General features: G+C 40.2%; 1 protein-coding gene across 1 annotated transcript; it reads left to right on the top strand.

The window, feature by feature from the left end:
• Positions 1-9,303: 9,303 nt before the first annotated feature.
• LOC145459721 (NLR family CARD domain-containing protein 3-like) lies at positions 9,304-18,581 on the top strand. Its single transcript, XM_080338274.1, has 3 exons — positions 9,304-10,115; positions 17,815-18,114; positions 18,532-18,581. Exons 1-3 carry the CDS (start codon positions 9,452-9,454, stop codon positions 18,579-18,581), a joined length of 1,014 nt encoding a protein of 337 aa, XP_080194400.1. The 5' UTR covers positions 9,304-9,451.
• Positions 18,582-18,640: the final 59 nt, after the last annotated feature.

Raw genomic sequence — 18,640 nt, 5'->3', positions numbered from 1 at the left:
AAATGGCTGTGGGTATTCGCTAAATGATTGCGTTTTGAAGGGCCCAAATTTGTTACCCGACATAGGTGCTGTGCTTCTACGATTTCGCACTCATAAAATTGCTTTGAGCAGTGACATTCGGAAAATGTTTTGCCAGACTGCTATTAATCCGGATCATCAGCGCTTCCAATTATACCTTTGGCGAAATTGCGAATCTCGCAGAGCGCCAGACGTCTACGTTATGGAGAGAGTAATGTTCGGAGTCTCGTCGAGTCCTTTTCTCGCTATTCAAGCAATCCGCCATCATTCTAATACTGCGCCGATTATTGATAAATTTGGTCGCGACTTGGGCGATGAAATCGTTCGCAATATGTACGTCGATGACATTCATGTAGGTGGAAATAGCGTTGAAGAGGTTGTCTGCAAGCAAAAGGAGTTGGTTGAGTTTTTCAAGGACGGTGGGTGGTCCTTGGTCAAATTTGCGTCCAATAATCAAGAAGTCATGGATTGCATTCCCGAGGAAGCTCGGTTACCAAATTGCATTCTCGATCTTGATGATGCTAACAATGGTGAGGCCTCGTCTCTCGGTTTGAAATGGCACACGACGCAGGATGTCATGTATTGTAATGTTAAACCCAAACTGCTTGAGCAGGATAAAATCGTCACCAAAAGATCCATTTTGAGTAAGCTCAGTCAAATCTACGACGTGTTTGGGATTTTTTTCAGCATTCGTTATCACCGCCAAGATTTGTATGCAAGAATTGTGGAAGCGAAAACTCGATTGGAACGATCCAGTGGACGACGCACTCGCCAAGAAGTATCGACAATGGACCGACGAGCTATCGCTTCTAGAGTCCATCAAAATTCCACGGTACCTTTTTTGTCAAATACGTTTTCCAAATTCCATGCAGCTCCATGGTTTTGCTGATGCCTCCGAAACTGCTTATGGGGCCGTAGTCTACATTAGAGCTGAAGATGACGTAGGCAATATTCAGACCCGGTACTTGATTGCTAAAACGAGAGTGGCCCCATTGAAGTCGATATCTGTTGCGCGACTCGAGCTAATGGCAGCCCACTGTCTGGCTAAGTTAACTAGATACGTTTTGGATGCGCTGAGTTCTGAAATTTATATTGATAAAGTCTATTTGTGGCTTGATTCAGAGATAGCTCTTGCATGGATTGACAAGCCAAGCTCTCATTGGAAAACGTTTGTGAGGAACAGAGTTCAGGAAATTCATGATCTCGTATCCCCACACGCTTGGAGACATTGTCCAGGCATCGAAAATCCAGCAGACTACCATAGCCGCGGCATGGCGCTTCGGGAACTGAAGAATTGCTCTACCTATTGGCACGGACCTGATTGGCTGAGGTCTGAAGAGTCGGACTGGCCTGTGAAATCCCACCTAGACCAACCGAATCCGCAAGTCGACACAGAAACCGCAACTACCCGCGTGTTAGTGAACATCACACAGCCACTAATTCCCTTTTATGTGGATCGCCACAGTAACTATTCCAAAATTGTTCGTATTACAGCGAGAATCTTGCGTTGGCGGCATCGTGATTATATGAAGATGGATCCAGAGTGCAGCAATCGTTTCGTTGGACCAAATGAGTTCAGAATGGCGGAATACTTCCTTTTACGTCAGCTTCAACGCTCAAGATTCAGCAGCGAATTCGAAAATCTCGACAAAGGTAAGAACGTGTCGAATAAATCAAAAATTAAAGACATGGATCCGACGATAGACCTCGAAAATGAGCTGATCGTTGCCGGTGATCGGTTGAGTTTGTGTGATTTGCCAGAGTTAACGAGTTCTCCGATTATTCTTCCCGCCAAGGAGCCGTTGGTGGATAAACTCATTCTACATGTCCACGAAAGCAACTCTCATTCTCCTCAGGACACAACCATCGCTATTCTTCGTGAGCGTTTCCTTATTATTCATATCAGGAGCGAGGTAAGAAGGGTGTTGCGAAATTGTATCGTTTGTCGACATTGGAACACGAAACCACTCCAACAGAAAATGGGCATTCTTCCAAAGGAACGCATTTGCGCTTCTCCGGCGTTTTCTGAGGTCGGGTTGGATTTCACGGGGCCAATTTATATTAAAGTAGGTGACGACGCAATGCAAAACGCGTATATTTGTTTGTTCACTTGCCCCCACAGTAGAATGATTCATTTGGAATTGACAAACGATATGTCCACGGAGGAATTCATCGGTGCTCTACAACGAATGATAAATAGGCGTGGCTGGTGTCGAGAAATTATATGCGACAATCAACTGACTTTCAAAAAGGCTGAGCGTTTAATTCAGATCTCCACACGCGCGTCCTTCAAAAAGCTGTCAGACAATGAAGCTCTGCAGAAATTCCTTACCGAAAACGGGATAACGTGGAAATACATTACCGAACGTTCTCCACATCGCGGTGCCTTCTACGAGAGGATGAACAGATCTATTAAAGAACCTCTCAGAAAGATTCTGGGTAAGGCAAAGTTGAACTTCACTGAACTATACACCATTTTGACAGATATCGAGTGTGCGATGAACCAGCGACCGTTGACGTATCTCGGTTCCGATCCGAGAAACCCACAAGCAATCACTCCAGCTCATTTGGCAATTCGTCGGCCACTGCGACATATACCGAATTTTCCGTCCAAAGCGAGTGTCAACGTCTCGAAGCGATTTCGCTATCTCCAAACGCTGTTGCGGCATTTCTGGGCGAGATGGTCGAAGGAATATCTCCCGACGTTGATCAAGAGAAAGAAATGGGCTTTCGAACATTCTGTTCCAAACGTCGGAGACGTTTGTTTAATCGCAGACGACGGATACGCGCGCTTGAATTGGAAGGTCGGCAGAATCGTGCATGCTTTCAAGGGCAAAGATGGCCTCGTGAGAACATTCAAATTGAAAACCGCTCGTGGATATCTTGCGCGACCTATACAAAAACTCCATTTACTGGGGAAAGACTATTCGGTTGACTATGACCAGTCAAAGGGGGGTGGATGTTAGCGCGCGCGTACGGGTTTGCAGTGTCTCGTGATATCTTGGTGTATTTAATTTAATTGTCTCGTGTTTGATCATCATCATCATTATCAGTCTCGTTTTCTCTCCCTATATATTCAATTGATAGACTCGTTTTCGTTGGTTACTTTGCTGAACAGACGGTTGGAGATTCTCGGGATAAAGCATCGTTGTAAATCCTACTTTGTGCCTACTTTGTACCTACTTTATTCCTTATATTGCTGCGTGCTGCGTGCTGCCATTTGTACTGCTTACGTGCTACTAAGCGTAAATTTGGATTAAAAGGTTGTTTGATTTACACCGGCCTTACATTCTACCGTCGAGATTAGACAGGCTTCTGCGCCTTAATCGCCACACGCTCATTTCGTGTGTCGCGCAGAAACACATGGTACATGGTACACATGGTACATGTGATAATATAGTTGGCCTCATAGTATTGTTTACTCTCCAGTCCCCAATTGCAGTGCAGATGGCTGATTTTTATGCACTTGGCAATCATTCTTGCATGTTACCCGTCATATTACAACATGTGTAATAATTACAACATGATGTAATAGTGCGGACTCAGAGTCATTGCAATGTGGCTTATTGGTATTGTTATCGAGTGACATTCGATCTACATCGACACTACCGGCTATGATAATGTCTGTGGATCGATGTTTGTATACCAACACATTGCACACACCTCCATTACGCGTATACTGGTGTGGGCAAACAAGCGCGACGTATGTCTGGATGGTATTTTTTCGTGGAAACACAGGGTGTAACATGTTTACTTTGAATATTGTCCATTGGTTTATCGATTCACAGTTGATATCCGGATCCGGTTACATACTTTATCATTTCCGATTTCAAACTGAATGTCGAGACATACATTGACCAATAAAGACACAATATACCAAACTTGCGGGAGGAAAACTCGACCTGGAGTTGTTATCGCGATGGGTGTCATAAATCCAACCGTTTTCCGAACACCGTTATCCACATACCAACCATCGTCAAGGAGGTGTTTTGTTCAGACATTTTGACTCTGGAAAATCCAAAGCACGAACCCGGACATCACAGAACTATCGAAGCCTATATTGTCCAATTTTCCAAAACATGTATTTCGGTGTACAAGAGCATATTGTATGTGGTTAACCGATGATATTGATGTGATACGACTGATGGGGGTATACTCTGAAACCGGTAGTCTGTGTATATTTCCGTCACTGTTCGTTGTAATCTATTTCAAACTATCGTCAATACAACAAATACCAAATTGTCAGGTGTGTTTGTCAGATTTCAAAATGAAAATGGTTTTGTTACTCTAGGAAAAGCTAGATGACCAAGAGAAAATGTATTGTTACACTGGGTAAACGGCAGATCCCCAAAGGAAAATGATATTTTTACTCAGGTAAACGACGGACCACCAAGTGAAAATGGCTTGTTGCTCAGGGAAAAAGGTTTGTTACCCGGGGAAAAGGTTTGTTGCCCAGAGAAAAAATATATTTCCAAGTGAAAAAGGCCTGTTAACCAGAGAAAAAATATATTTCCAAGTGAAAAAAGATTTGTTAACCAAAGAAAAAATATATTTCCAAGTGAAAAAGGTTTGTTACCCAGGGAAAAAATAGATTTCCAAGTGAAAAAGGTTTCTTACTCTGGGTAAACATCAGATCTCCAAAGGAAAATGATATGTTTAGCCAGGTAAACGACGGACTGTCGAGTGAAAGTGGTAATTTTACATAGGTAAGCGTCGTGGGTTCAGTGTCGTTGGTCTTGTTAAACGCCGCTGTCGATGAACAAAAAAGCCGAGTTGGCGGTATATGACTACGAAGGGAGAGAATGAAATTGTTATTTTGAGTACCAGAAGGTTGTTGTATGTAGATTTGACAGTAACCCTATCATTCGCATATGACAAACACAATCATGGCCATTAACTAACTTGCTCGGTCTAGATCAACGCAAAAGAGATGCTTCGTTTTTTGAAACCGTAGCGAAGACCACATGTAAATCTATGCGATATACTTCTATCTCCTTACATTCAGTCGTGTCGTGTCCATTTTAATACGGTCCCCACGTGTATGACATGCACACACTAACACCGTAAACAGAAGTCGATGATTTTGATTAATAAAAATATTTCTTGACTACAAGTATGTTTTGGGAAATTAAAATTTATTTTTCTGTATGTGACGAAATGAAAATAGATTCGTGGTTTTAATTAAATTGTGACTGTGTTGTTTTAATGTACGTTTCAACAGGTAGACTTGACACTGAACAACAATTCACCTCACAAAAAATGTTTGTTGTATGATTTGTCACTGGTGCGCAAAGGGTTAGGAATATTTTTGTATGATAATATCTTCTAGCTGTTTTGTTGTGAGGGTAATCATGTGATGACTCAGCACTTTTCGTTAGCAAAGTAGATTGATCTATGTGAAAGATGTAAGGACTGTGACTAGAAAACATATGTACTTTGTTGTTGGAGTACTGCTATGGCGTTGACATAACCCTCTGGAAGTGAGTATGCTTTTCTTTCACGAACGTTTACGTGGTGAAAGTTTACGTAATAAATTTGTGTTAACTTAACTCGGATGGATACCGCAATTGTGCTGGACTTACACATGGTATTCGCATACTGTACACATGCAAACTTTTGAGTAAACAACTCTGATGTTTCTGTTGGTACTAGTGCTGTGTTGAACTATTCGGTTCTTAAGACACATGAACAACCATTCAGACAATAAAGGTCTTGAGGCAACGAAACAGTTTGTAGAGTCAAACCAACCATTCTTTAGTTTCGTAATGTGAGAATATCGAGTAAGGTTGATTACTTTGTGTGATGTAAATATCTTTGGTACTTTTGTAAGAGTAGTGGGGGTCTCATGAAAAAGTAACTAGTTGACAAAAACAAAATATTGAATGAAGGTTCGTCTGTTGTTTTCATAAGTCAAGAGAGCGAAAATTGTTGTTGTTGTTTTTGTTACACTAAATCGAAATAGTGTGAAAGCGTCACCAATCATTGCGTATGTTCGTAGCATGAGCGAATATATTCGTGTAACATGAATATCTTTCATATACACTTAGTATGAAATGAGATGCGTGGAATAATAATTAGTGTCCTACAAAAGTAAAACTTGTTGTGTTTGCTTGTGTACTTTTTTATCATTGTTTGTTGTTGAAAGACGGGTGAGTTTACATTTAAATATAGTAAGCGGGACAACTCAAGTAATAAATTTTGCTCGGTTGAAAATCGACTCGTTTGAAAATACCGGTCAATGGAGTAACAGTATCAATATGAGTGGTATATTATTTTTCGCGAGATGCACCAATCTTCTAAGCATAGCTTTTCAAAAAATTCGCCATGTCATAGAGAAGTAGTCGGTTGTTATGAACTCGAAACAAATGTACTTCGATTATCACGAAGGTGGAAATTACGATCAACACAGTATTTCGTAAGTGAATGTGCATCGTTTGGCATGTTCAGCAGTCACTAAATGAAAAAAAATAGCAAACTGATGCAACCCGGTAGTTAAACGATACAGTTACAAGTTGGATGTAATCTTGATTTACAGATGACAGCTTGATGATGTAAAGCTCAGCCACTCAAATGTGTTCATTGCATAGTATTTGACCAAAAATAAAATATCAAATGGAGACTTCGGTTTCATTATCAAGCGAGTGAAAATTGTTTTCTGCTGGGTGGATATGATTTGCATTTAGAAAAACGATATAGACCGATTAGCGATGCTGTTTCATATCCGTCGAGTGAGTAAAATTTCTTTGGAGTTCGGTTTAGCTAGTTAATTATCGGTGCTTCAATCCCGTACAAGTAAGGTCTTTTAGTGACTGAGTATTGTGGTGACATTTACTTTGACGAATGACATAGGAAGATTTTCAATTTCACTGATTGTGTGTGTGTTTTACAAATAATTCTAACTATAGGACACATTTAATAAACGTCATGCAAATTGTTTTTGTGATGGCAACGACTTTCAGTAGTCTGGTTAGATGACGACAATTATTTCAGGCGATTCAAAATAATTTAATAATCAAGTCGTGGTCGAGCATTACAAAATCTCATATGTCAAATCAATGTGTCGAACCTTATGTTTACATCATTATAATTTTCAATATAACGCCCGCGTTCGATTGTAAGAAATGAATTCTCAACTACGTTGGTCAAACTTTCAAACCTCGTATACTCAAACATATTATGTTAATCTCAAGTTGTGCGCACCGAGTAGTAATTACTTTAGGTTACAGAATAGTAACGACTTTTACAGTTGAATAAAAAAAAATACGAGTTGGCGGACTATGAATACAACTGAACTTGCTATGGATTTCGGATTGTGGTGATTACTCGCGTAGTCTTGTCTACTTTTCATAAGGATACTGTTGAGTTGGTTGGGTAAGTTACAAACGGATTACTTGGCAATGTTTTCGTGGTTGACTCTTTGAATATGGTGAGATGGTAAGATGTCGAGATGTAATATTATTTCCGTACACTCAATTACAACAAAACATAACCAGCATTCGAATAAGCCGTAAGCTACAAGTGGATTTAAAACTTGATGCTGTTTTGTGGTTAACTCAAGTCAGTGGTCATGTTTGTGTCGATTTCAGGTTTGATCATGACGAGTTGATCGGGTTGACCGTACAGAGTTGCTGACATTCCAACATCTTTTACACTGTAATGTACGGATTTTATTGTGATAAATTATTTCTCGGTTATTATTCAGACATTCAAATCTCGTATACTCAAAATATAATATGTTTATGTCAAGTCGTATATGTGTCGATTAGTAAATAGCTTACTTTGTCTTCAGAATAGTAACGACCTTTACAATTGAATAAAAAAATAGCGATCATACGAATACAGCCAGAATGAATTAATTCAAATTTGTGAGTTGCATTGATATAATCAAGTAAGTGAAAACTAGATTTTTAACACTTGGTGATGTTGTGAATAATTCTTTTGAGTATGGTGAGATGTTAAAATGTCGCTTTGACAAACGAAAAGCCGGATCGCGAATAGCGTTGTAAGGTATCATTACTTGTTTCAAATCAATGTGCGTATAATATTGAAATGGGACTGCGGGAAAGTTGGTAGTCATGTTTGTCAATCTATTTCGATTTAGACTATGTCAAAGTCGAGATATTTCATTTGGGATTACCTCAATTTACCTATAGAACATCTCGCGAATGGATTCCGACGCCACACTATAACATTTTTGATAATAAGGACTCAAGGGTTTTCAATCAACAATACCTAGATTTTTTGGTAATGCTAGAGTTGGCCAAATGATAAGTTGCGTGTTTTTGTTAGGCGTTTGATTTCTCAGTAATAAATACAATTATTGTATGTGTATACTTGCGATTTCTTGATTCTTGTTTAGTTACTTGGTATTGATTCTATAGGTGTGAAACAGCGGAATGGAATGTCTGAATAATTCGATGCGACTGAAGTTGAGTCAGCAATATTCAGGTTACGTTCGAATCAACTGATCGCGGTAAATGGATTTCTCAAAGGTTTAGAGTTGTACCGGATCAACACATTCAAATACGAATCAACTTGGTTTGTGTAGTGAGTTTCATTTCAAGTTTACAAATTGACACATTGATTGAATATTCTCATGATTCGCATCACGCAACCAAAGTCAACGTGAAACATATAGCGATCGCGGAAAGTATCAAATCTTGGATATTCAAGTCACCGTCGGCGACGGTTCTGTTATTCGATGCTTATTACTTAATAGGTAATATTCTTATTATATCAGACTCGTGAAATCCAGTTCTGCACCAAACTACCAACATATTACATTGTAGCGATTGGGATGTATGTAACCACAAGTCGCGAGAGATGGTTATGTCTTATAGGTGTTATCTTGTGAGCGATTTTAGGATTTTAGGATTTTAGAATTATTTCGCACCTTTTTGAATAAGCGTACACTTCACAAAGGACTAGGGTTAGAGTAGAAATAAGTGACAATTTGTCGCTATTCAAGTTACCGACACTGGTGGTCTGTTGTTCGTTACTTGTTAAATCTTACCAGCGATATCAAGTTCTGTGTCAAACTGCTTACGAAAATTTCACCGCGTGAGCGATCGGTATGGTTATGACACCAAGTCGCTAAAGATGGTTATGTCCGAGATATTATCTTGTCAGCGATCGCGGGGTTTTGCAAACTATTTCACACCTATTTGAAGTGTTAGTTTGTGAACACGGTTATTGTTGATATTCGAATCGCCGTCTACGCCGGCTCTGGGGTAATCTAATTACTTAAACATTACCATGTGAGTAATTCCTAGATTTTGCAAACTATTTTCACACCTTTTTGTTGAAACTACGACATTCCGCCCGCAGTCCATACCCGAAAGTACGAATCATCGCCGCGTCCATAAGAATAACGATATATCATTGTCGTACTCACCGTAATTTGGAATATACACATTAACTAAGGACCAATCACATGACTATTTACTTGATACATATTCAACACGGAACATCTACATTTCTCTTCGAAGGACTTTTCAGAACTGATTCAGATGAGCAAAATGCTTATAAGTGGTTGCTGGAAAACCAAACGAATGCAGTTTTATATTTCGACGGTCTAGATCAGGCTACGTGGAAGATAGACCGTGGTACAAATTACAATACAATTAATCCATTCTCCAAAGCCGATACAGCAACGATCATGTACAACATACTCTCAGGTAATCTCTTTCCCCAGGCGAAAATCGTCTTCGCATCTCGCGAATTTAGAGTGTCAGAGTTACCTGCGAAGGCGCGACCTAGCGACATCATTACTCTCTCAGGATTGACGCCAAATGACGCGGAAAAACTTTTCGTGTTTTTAATCGGAAAAGGTGGTGCTGAAGCCTGGGGAAATATTCGTAGTATGTCGCCCAGGCTACTCAATTTGGTGTCAGTTCCCGTGTTCCTAATTTTAACAGCAGTTGTAATGGCGAGAGATCCGACGAGACCACAGCCGAATACAGTTACCGAACTGTATAAAAGAATCATTGCCGCTCTTCAACACGTCGAAAACATCCGACAGCGTGACAAAATACACCAAATATTATTAAAATTGAAGGAAATGGCTTATCAAGGAATGGAAGAAGGGCGAGTCAGTAGTATAGTAGATCGGTCGTGATGCGCCATAGGGTTCTTATGGGCCCGCTGGTGAGGTGCCGCGAAACTCGTGTTGGTGATGGCACCCTTTTGACCCCCCCTTCCGCTGGTGAGGTGCCATGTGTTCTAATGGGATCTCTGGTGATGGTACCCTTTCGAGTATAGGCTTCGTCGGTGACTCGCCGCGAAAACTCGTGTTGGTGACTCGCCTTTTTTGCTATAGGCGGTGGCGGTGATTCGCACTTTCGAGTATAGGCATCTCTCGCGCGGTGTTGAATATGTACGAGCCACCAACAATAACCGCGCGGACGGAAACGTGGCTTGTTGTGAGGATTAAGCAGTGCGACCTATATTTCGAATGACCTGCGCGCTGAATTATTTCTCGTCCAGCCGCTACTATCGAATATTACACCATTCCATTCAGTGCGAAACAGTTTGCTAAATCTAGGAATCACTTCCAAGGTAATATTTTGGTAATTAGTTTACCACAGAGCCGGCGTAGACGGCAATCCGAATACCAACAATAGCCGCGCTCACAAACTAACAGTTCGAAAAGGTGTGAAATAGTTTGCTAAACCTAGGAATTACTCGTGTGGTATTATTTTGGTAATTAATCGGACACAGAGCCGGCGTAGACGGTGATTCGAATATCAACAATAACAACGGTCACAAATTACCACTTCAAATAGCTGTGAAATAGTTTGCAAAACTCCGCGATCGCTGACAAGATAATGTCTCGGTCATAACCATCTTTCTCGACTTGGTGTTACAGGCATATTGATCGCTCACGCGGTGAAATTTTAGTAATCAGTTTGTCACAGAACTTGATATCGCTGGTAAGATTTAACAAGTAACGAATAACAGACCGCCAGTGTCGGTAACTTGAATAGCGACAAATTGTCACTTATTTCCGCTCTAACCCTAATCCTCTGTGAAGTGAACGCTTATTCAAAAGGGTGTGATATAATTGTAAAATCCGACGACCACTCACCGGATAATGCTTCAGACGCTCACAAGGTAATATTTCGGTAATTAGTTTGTCCCAGAACCGTCGCAGGCGGTGATTCGAAAACCAACAATTTGTCACTCGCCCGCGATCGCTATATGTTTCACGCCTCCAGAATAGTGGATGACTTTAGTTACGTGATAAGATCCATGAAAATATTCAATCAATGTGTTAGTTTATCAACTTGAAATGAAACTCACTACACAAATCAAGTCGATTCGTATCTGAATGTTTTAAATCGGTACAACTCTAATCCTTTGACAAATCCCTTAACGCGTTTTTGTTGAATCGAACGTAACCCGAATATTACTGACGCCGACTTTCAGCATCATCGAATTATTCGCACATTCCGCGCCGCTGTTTTCACACTTATAGAATCAATACCACCTATAACTCTACAAGAATCAAGAATCACAAGTATGTGCATTACGCAGTTATTGTCTTTATTAACTTGAAATCAAACACTTAACAAAAACACGCAACTAATCATTTGGCAACTCTAGCATTACCAAAAAATTCCAGTATTGTTGATTGAAAATCCTTGAGTCATTATTACCAAAAATGTTATAATACCGCATCGGAATCCATTCGCGGATGTACTAAAGGTAAATCCAGATAATCCAAAATGAAATATTTGGACTTTGACGCCAACTTTGATCCAGTCACATTTCAAGATCATACTTTGAAACAATCCTTGAAACTTACAACTCTATTCACGACTGAGTTTTCCGTTTATCAAATAGAGTTTCAGCAAATACTATCGCAATATTTTAATGTGTTACTACACACAATAGAATCAATCAATGAAATAGCACCTGTTGTAAATATTTCTAACTTGGCAACCACTTGTGCATACCGCAATCGACTTGTGACGCGATGAGTTAAATCGTAAATCGGAATATTTCAATCTATTTGTCGAAACCTTGAACAAACTATCAGGCTATTTTTTTTTGTTGTAATCGAGCGAACGGAAATAGTATTACGTCTCAACATTTTAACATCTTCCCATACACCAGTGGTTCTTAACCTTGCCCCCAGCGCCCCCCAGGGGGCGCTGGCGATGTTGAAGGGGGGCGGAAACGCTCAGGGGGCGATATGGGGGGCGCTGGGCTCAGGGGGGCGGTATGGGGGGCGCTGGAGAAAAATGGGTTCGTAGCAGATGATGTGGTGATAGGACATATCCTTAATGAGTATTCAGAGCAAATTAACACCGAAAACTTCGTTACATATAGCCTTCAAATTACATATAGGTTTAATTGTCCATGGGCGCCTAAATGACTGACACCGAATGTTCCTGTCTTGGCATTCTGAACCCCAGAAGACGAATTCCATCTGGCAGGGAAAAATTATATGTCAGTGAAGAAATACCAATCTGAAATCGTGTGCATCTTTTAGTTTAGTACGATTGGGCGTCAGGGACATTCCTGTTGGGCGATATCCCCGTTGAGCGATTCTATATTTTTTGATATTGCAGACAGGGGGTCACGAAATAACATCATGCAACGAGGTCATACCAACGGGTTTGCCTGCCCGAATATGTTTAATTATTGGTAACGGGCCCTACAGTTTCCAAGAAACCTCACAATGTTCGCTTTAAGTTTTGATGAGTCTGCGCACACTCAAGAACTCACTGCGCTGACCCTTGGACAACAGTGCGTAACGACTAAAAAAAGGTAATAACTCCGGATTTGTTGTGCGCAACGTAGATTTTCTGTGCGCAGAGATCGTGTCAGCACTGCGCACGTGCGCAGCTTAGAGGGAACATTGCACCTAACTCAGCTCTACCGGTAAATGTGTTTACGTGAGCAGAGAGAGGATAAAAATTGATCTCAATTTACATGCAATTCCCGATGATATTGACCAATTCAATCATTAATTAGTGAAATTTTTCGCACTTCTCGCGACTAGGCGAGAATAGCTCCCTCAGTAAATGTACACCCAATGTAGATACCTAATAGGCTATCAGCAAATAGCGGACAGCCTAATGGGGGTCTGGGAGCGAAGTCCCCCGGAAGTTTGGTTTATCACCCGATGGGGGCCCAGGACCAACGTTTTATGTTTGGGGAGGGGGGCTGACGAAGTGCTGTTACGGCCCTGGGAACGAATAATTGTACCTGCGGGAACGCCCGAATATGTTTAATTACTAATTACGTGCCCCTTATTTTCCTATACAACAGCTCACTCAGTGCTACTGGTAAATCTGATTACGTGGGCTGAGAGGATAAAAAGTTTATAGCGACTTATAAATGTAATTACCATGCATTATAGAAAATATGCAATTACCATGCATTATAGCAAATTTTGGTACCTAGGGCGACCAGGCCACACAAACTTTGCTGACCATCAAAATCACGATATGGGGTTCGTGGGGGCGAAGCCCTCAGAAGTTCGGTTTATCACGCTATGGGTGCGCAAGGCAATCGTTTTTAGGGGGGTTGACGAAGTGCTGTTACGGCCCTCCCTCTTACTCATTGTCTTTATTACATTCCTTACAATATGAAGTTGAGGGGGGCGCTGGAGCACGATAATTTTTGAAAGGGGGCGCTGGATGAAAAAAGGTTAAGAACCACTGCCATACACAAAAGAGTAAAATACAAAAAAGCCTTGTCAAGTCAATCCGTTTGTAACTTACCCAACCAAAGCAAAAAGTATCCTTATGAAAAGTAGACAAGACTACGCGAGTAATCACTACAATCCAAAATCCATAGCAAGTTCGGTTGTATTCATAGTCCGCCAACTCGTCTTTTCTTGTTCAACTGTGAAAGTAATTACTACTCGGTATACTCTACAGCATAAAGTAATTACTACTCGGTACACGCAACTTGAGATTGGCATATGTTTGCATTAAGCGGAGAAACTCAAGTAATAAATTTTACTCGTTTGAAAATACCGAACAATGGATAACAGTATCAATATGAGCGGTAATTATTTTTCGTGATATACAACCAATCTTCCAAGCATAACTTGTCAAAAATTTATCATGTCATAGTCGGCTGTTACGAATTCGACACAAATGTACTTCGATTATTACGATGATGGAAATTACGTCCAAGGGAGTATTTCGAAGTAGTATATTCAGCAATTACCAAATAACAAAAAATATCAAACTGTGCATACAACTCGGTTAGGTAAACGATACAGTTACAAGTCGGATGTGATCTCGATTTACGGATGACAGCTTGATGATGTAAAGCTCAACCGCTCCAGTGTGTTTATTGCAAAGTATTTGACACAAACAAAATATCGAATGAAGACTTCGGTTTCATTACCGAGCTAGTGAAAATTGTTTTCTATAGGATGGATATGATTTACCTTTAGAAAAAACGATATAGACCGATTAAGTGACGTTGTTTCATATCCGTCGAGTGAGTAAAATTTCTTTGGAGTTCGGTTTAGTGAGATAATTGTTAGGGATTCAATCACATACAAGTAACGTCTTTTAGTGACAGAGTATTGTGATGACATTTACTTTAGCGAATGACAACGGAAAAATTTTCGATTGCATTGTTGGTGTATGTGTTAGACAAATAAATACATTTGGCAAACATCGTACAAATTGTCTCGTTGTGATGGTAACGACTTTCAGCGGTTTGGTTTCATGTCGGGAATTATTATTTGCGGGTTCAAAAACAATCAATACTACAAATGAACAACAATGCAAAACACGTTAAGTGAATTACAGTGTAGCAAGTACTTCCTTGATATTACGATTGTTGTGTACCAGACATTTCTAACTGAATTGAATGCATCTAGCAAACATATTCCAATTTACTTTTGTAATGATCAAAGTATGTGAAATGGTGAGAACGGATTAAGCATTAATCAAGCGGTGGTATGACAATTCGCCTAGTGTGATATCTTGACACCGGGTAATGCGCGAAAGTATTTCAATTCTCACCGCAGATTACGATGATAAAGTATTGTACCGGTTATTGTTCAACAAAGGAAATTGTTGTGTCATCTTTAGTCTTGGTTAGTGGAGACAATTACATTTGTAAAATATTTTCTGATATTCGCGATACGCAGACTGATTTGTATCAAGGTGGAATAATTTTCCAATCAAGAACATTTCAGACACGCATAGTTTTACAACTCAATATGTTAATAACAATGGTACTGAAAAGTTTGTTGCTGTCATAACCTTTACCACAACATCGGGTCTAATTACCGTGAATAATTTAATAATCAAGTCTTGATCAACTATTACAAAATCTCATATGTTAAATCACTGTGTCAATCCTTATGTTTACATCACGATAATTTTCAATATAACGCCTGCGTTTGATCGTAAGAAACGAATTCTTAACTACGTTGGTCAAACTTTCAAATGTCGTATATTCTCAACATATGCCAATCTCAAGTTGCGTGTACCGAGTAGTAATTACTTTATGCTGTAGAGTATACCGAGTAGTAATTACTTTCACAGTTGAACAAGAAAAGACGAGTTGGCGGACTATGAATACAACCGAACTTGCTATGGATTTTGGATTGTAGTGATTACTCGCGTAGTCTTGTCTACTTTTCATAAGGATACTTTTTGCTTTGGTTGGGTAAGTTACAAACGGATTGACTTGACAAGGCTTTTTTGTATTTTACTCTTTTGTGTATGGGAAGATGTTAAAATGTTGAGACGTAATACTATTTCCGTTCGCTCGATTACAACAAAAAAAAATAGCCTGATAGTTTGTTCAAGGTTTCGACAAATAGATTGAAATATTCCGATTTACGATTTAACTCATCGCGTCACAAGTCGATTGCGGTATGCACAAGTGGTTGCCAAGTTAGAAATATTTACAACAGGTGCTATTTCATTGATTGATTCTATTGTGTGTAGTAACACATTAAAATATTGCGATAGTATTTGCTGAAACTCTATTTGATAAACGGAAAACTCAGTCGTGAATAGAGTTGTAAGTTTCAAGGATTGTTTCAAAGTATGATCTTGGAATGTGACTGGATCAAAGTTGGCGTCAAAGTCCAAATATTTCATTTTGGATTATCTGGATTTACCTTTAGTACATCCGCGAATGGATTCCGATGCGGTATTATAACATTTTTGGTAATAATGACTCAAGGATTTTCAATCAACAATACTGGAATTTTTTGGTAATGCTAGAGTTGCCAAATGATTAGTTGCGTGTTTTTGTTAAGTGTTTGATTTCAAGTTAATAAAGACAATAACTGCGTAATGCACATACTTGTGATTCTTGATTCTTGTAGAGTTATAGTTGGTATTGATTCTATAAGTGTGAAAACAGCGGCGCGGAATGTGCGAATAATTCGATGATGCTGAAAGTCGGCGTCAGTAATATTCGGGTTACGTTCGATTCAACAAAAACGCGTTAAGGGATTTGTCAAAGGATTAGAGTTGTACCGATTTAAAACATTCAGATACGAATCGACTTGATTTGTGTAGTGAGTTTCATTTCAAGTTGATAAACTAACACATTGATTGAATATTTTCATGGATCTTATCACGTAACTAAAGTCATCCACTATTCTGGAGGCGTGAAACATATAGCGATCGCGGGCGAGTGACAAATTGTTGGTTTTCGAATCACCGCCTGCGACGGTTCTGGGACAAACTAATTACCGAAATATTACCTTGTGAGCGTCTGAAGCATTATCCGGTGAGTGGTCGTCGGATTTTACAATTATATCACACCCTTTTGAATAAGCGTTCACTTCACAGAGGATTAGGGTTAGAGCGGAAATAAGTGACAATTTGTCGCTATTCAAGTTACCGACACTGGCGGTCTGTTATTCGTTACTTGTTAAATCTTACCAGCGATATCAAGTTCTGTGACAAACTGATTACTAAAACTTCACCGCGTGAGCGATCAATATGCCTGTAACACCAAGTCGAGAAAGATGGTTATGACCGAGACATTATCTTGTCAGCGATCGCGGAGTTTTGCAAACTATTTCACAGCTATTTGAAGTGGTAATTTGTGACCGTTGTTATTGTTGATATTCGAATCACCGTCTACGCCGGCTCTGTGTCCGATTAATTACCAAAATAATACCACACGAGTAATTCCTAGGTTTAGCAAACTATTTCACACCTTTTCGAACTGTTAGTTTGTGAGCGCGGCTATTGTTGGTATTCGGATTGCCGTCTACGCCGGCTCTGTGGTAAACTAATTACCAAAATATTACCTTGGAAGTGATTCCTAGATTTAGCAAACTGTTTCGCACTGAATGGAATAGTGTAATATTCGATAGTAGCGGCTGGACGAGAAATAATTCAGCGCGCAGGTCATTCGAAATATAGGTCGCACTGCTTAATCCTCACAACAAGCCACGTTTCCGTCCGCGCGGTTATTGTTGGTGGCTCGTACATATTCAACACCGCGCGAGAGATGGCTATACTCGAAAGTGCGAATCACCGCCACGCCCGTAAGAACGCATGGTAAATCATCAGAGATCCCGTAAGAATACACGACAGGCGAATCACCGCCACCGCCTATAGCAAAAAAGGCGAGTCACCAACACGAGTTTTCGCGGCGAGTCACCGACGAAGCCTATACTCGAAAGGGTACCATCACCAGAGATCCCATAAGAACACATGGCACCTCACCAGCGGAAGGGGGGGTCAAAAGGGTGCCATCACCAACACGAGTTTCGCGGCACCTCACCAGCGGGCCCATAAGAACCGCATGGCGCATCACGACCGATCTACTATACTACTCGAGTCGTATTTTATAAGGAGGATTTTAAAAAATTAGGTTTGTCTTCCGAAGAGGTTCAGGACTTGATTATGAAGGTTCCCGGCAACAATCTGCTCAGTCGACATTTAATGGAGGGTAATTTCATCTTCTTCTTCTGTCATCAAAGCATACAAGAGTTCTTTGCAGCAAGCTTCATAGCTCATATGACAGCTGAAGAATTCTCACTATTCAACGGAAAACATCTCCACGAAAATCGATGGTCGGTCGTTCGCAAATTTGTTTCCGGACTCGTTCACGAAGAATCAACTGATCAACTTGATAAAAGTGAGTCATTGTTAAATAGCAGTGGCGGCTCGTCCTATAGAGCAACTGGGGCATTGCCCCACCTAATATTCTGTTCAATAACAATTCTTTACCATATAGACGCACACCAATCTATATATACCGAAATCACAGCGAAAATCGTATTCTTCTTGTCCTTTCGCTTGTAAATGCCCATATATCGCGAAGTTTCTGCGAAAATCGAATTCTCTTCGTGTTTTCGCTTTGCGAATGCCTAGCCGGGGCATGACCCGGTTGCGCTCATAACAAGCTTTCACTCACTGTAATTTTTTTCATGTCGTTGAAATCAGAAAAGACAACACTTTTTTCGTGAAAAAAGATCCCACGTAAAATGTCCTAGATGATGTCGATTGTGCTTTATATTTAGGTGTTTCCATACTTAGGTGTTTCCGTATTTAGGTGTTTCCGATCTAGGTGATACCCCACTGCGGCCTGATATAGAATACTAAATAATCTGGCGTACATGTCGACCTCCGTTCTGTCCTCGCAATAACACTAAAGTCACCTG

The sequence above is a fragment of the Botryllus schlosseri genome, unplaced genomic scaffold, assembly GCF_051294905.1.
Source record: "Botryllus schlosseri isolate E-star unplaced genomic scaffold, Bs_hap1 Bs17a, whole genome shotgun sequence".
Lineage (NCBI taxonomy): Eukaryota > Metazoa > Chordata > Ascidiacea > Stolidobranchia > Styelidae > Botryllus > Botryllus schlosseri.
The sequence above is the reverse complement of the archived record's forward strand: the minus strand, read 5'-3'. Positions and strand labels throughout refer to the sequence as shown.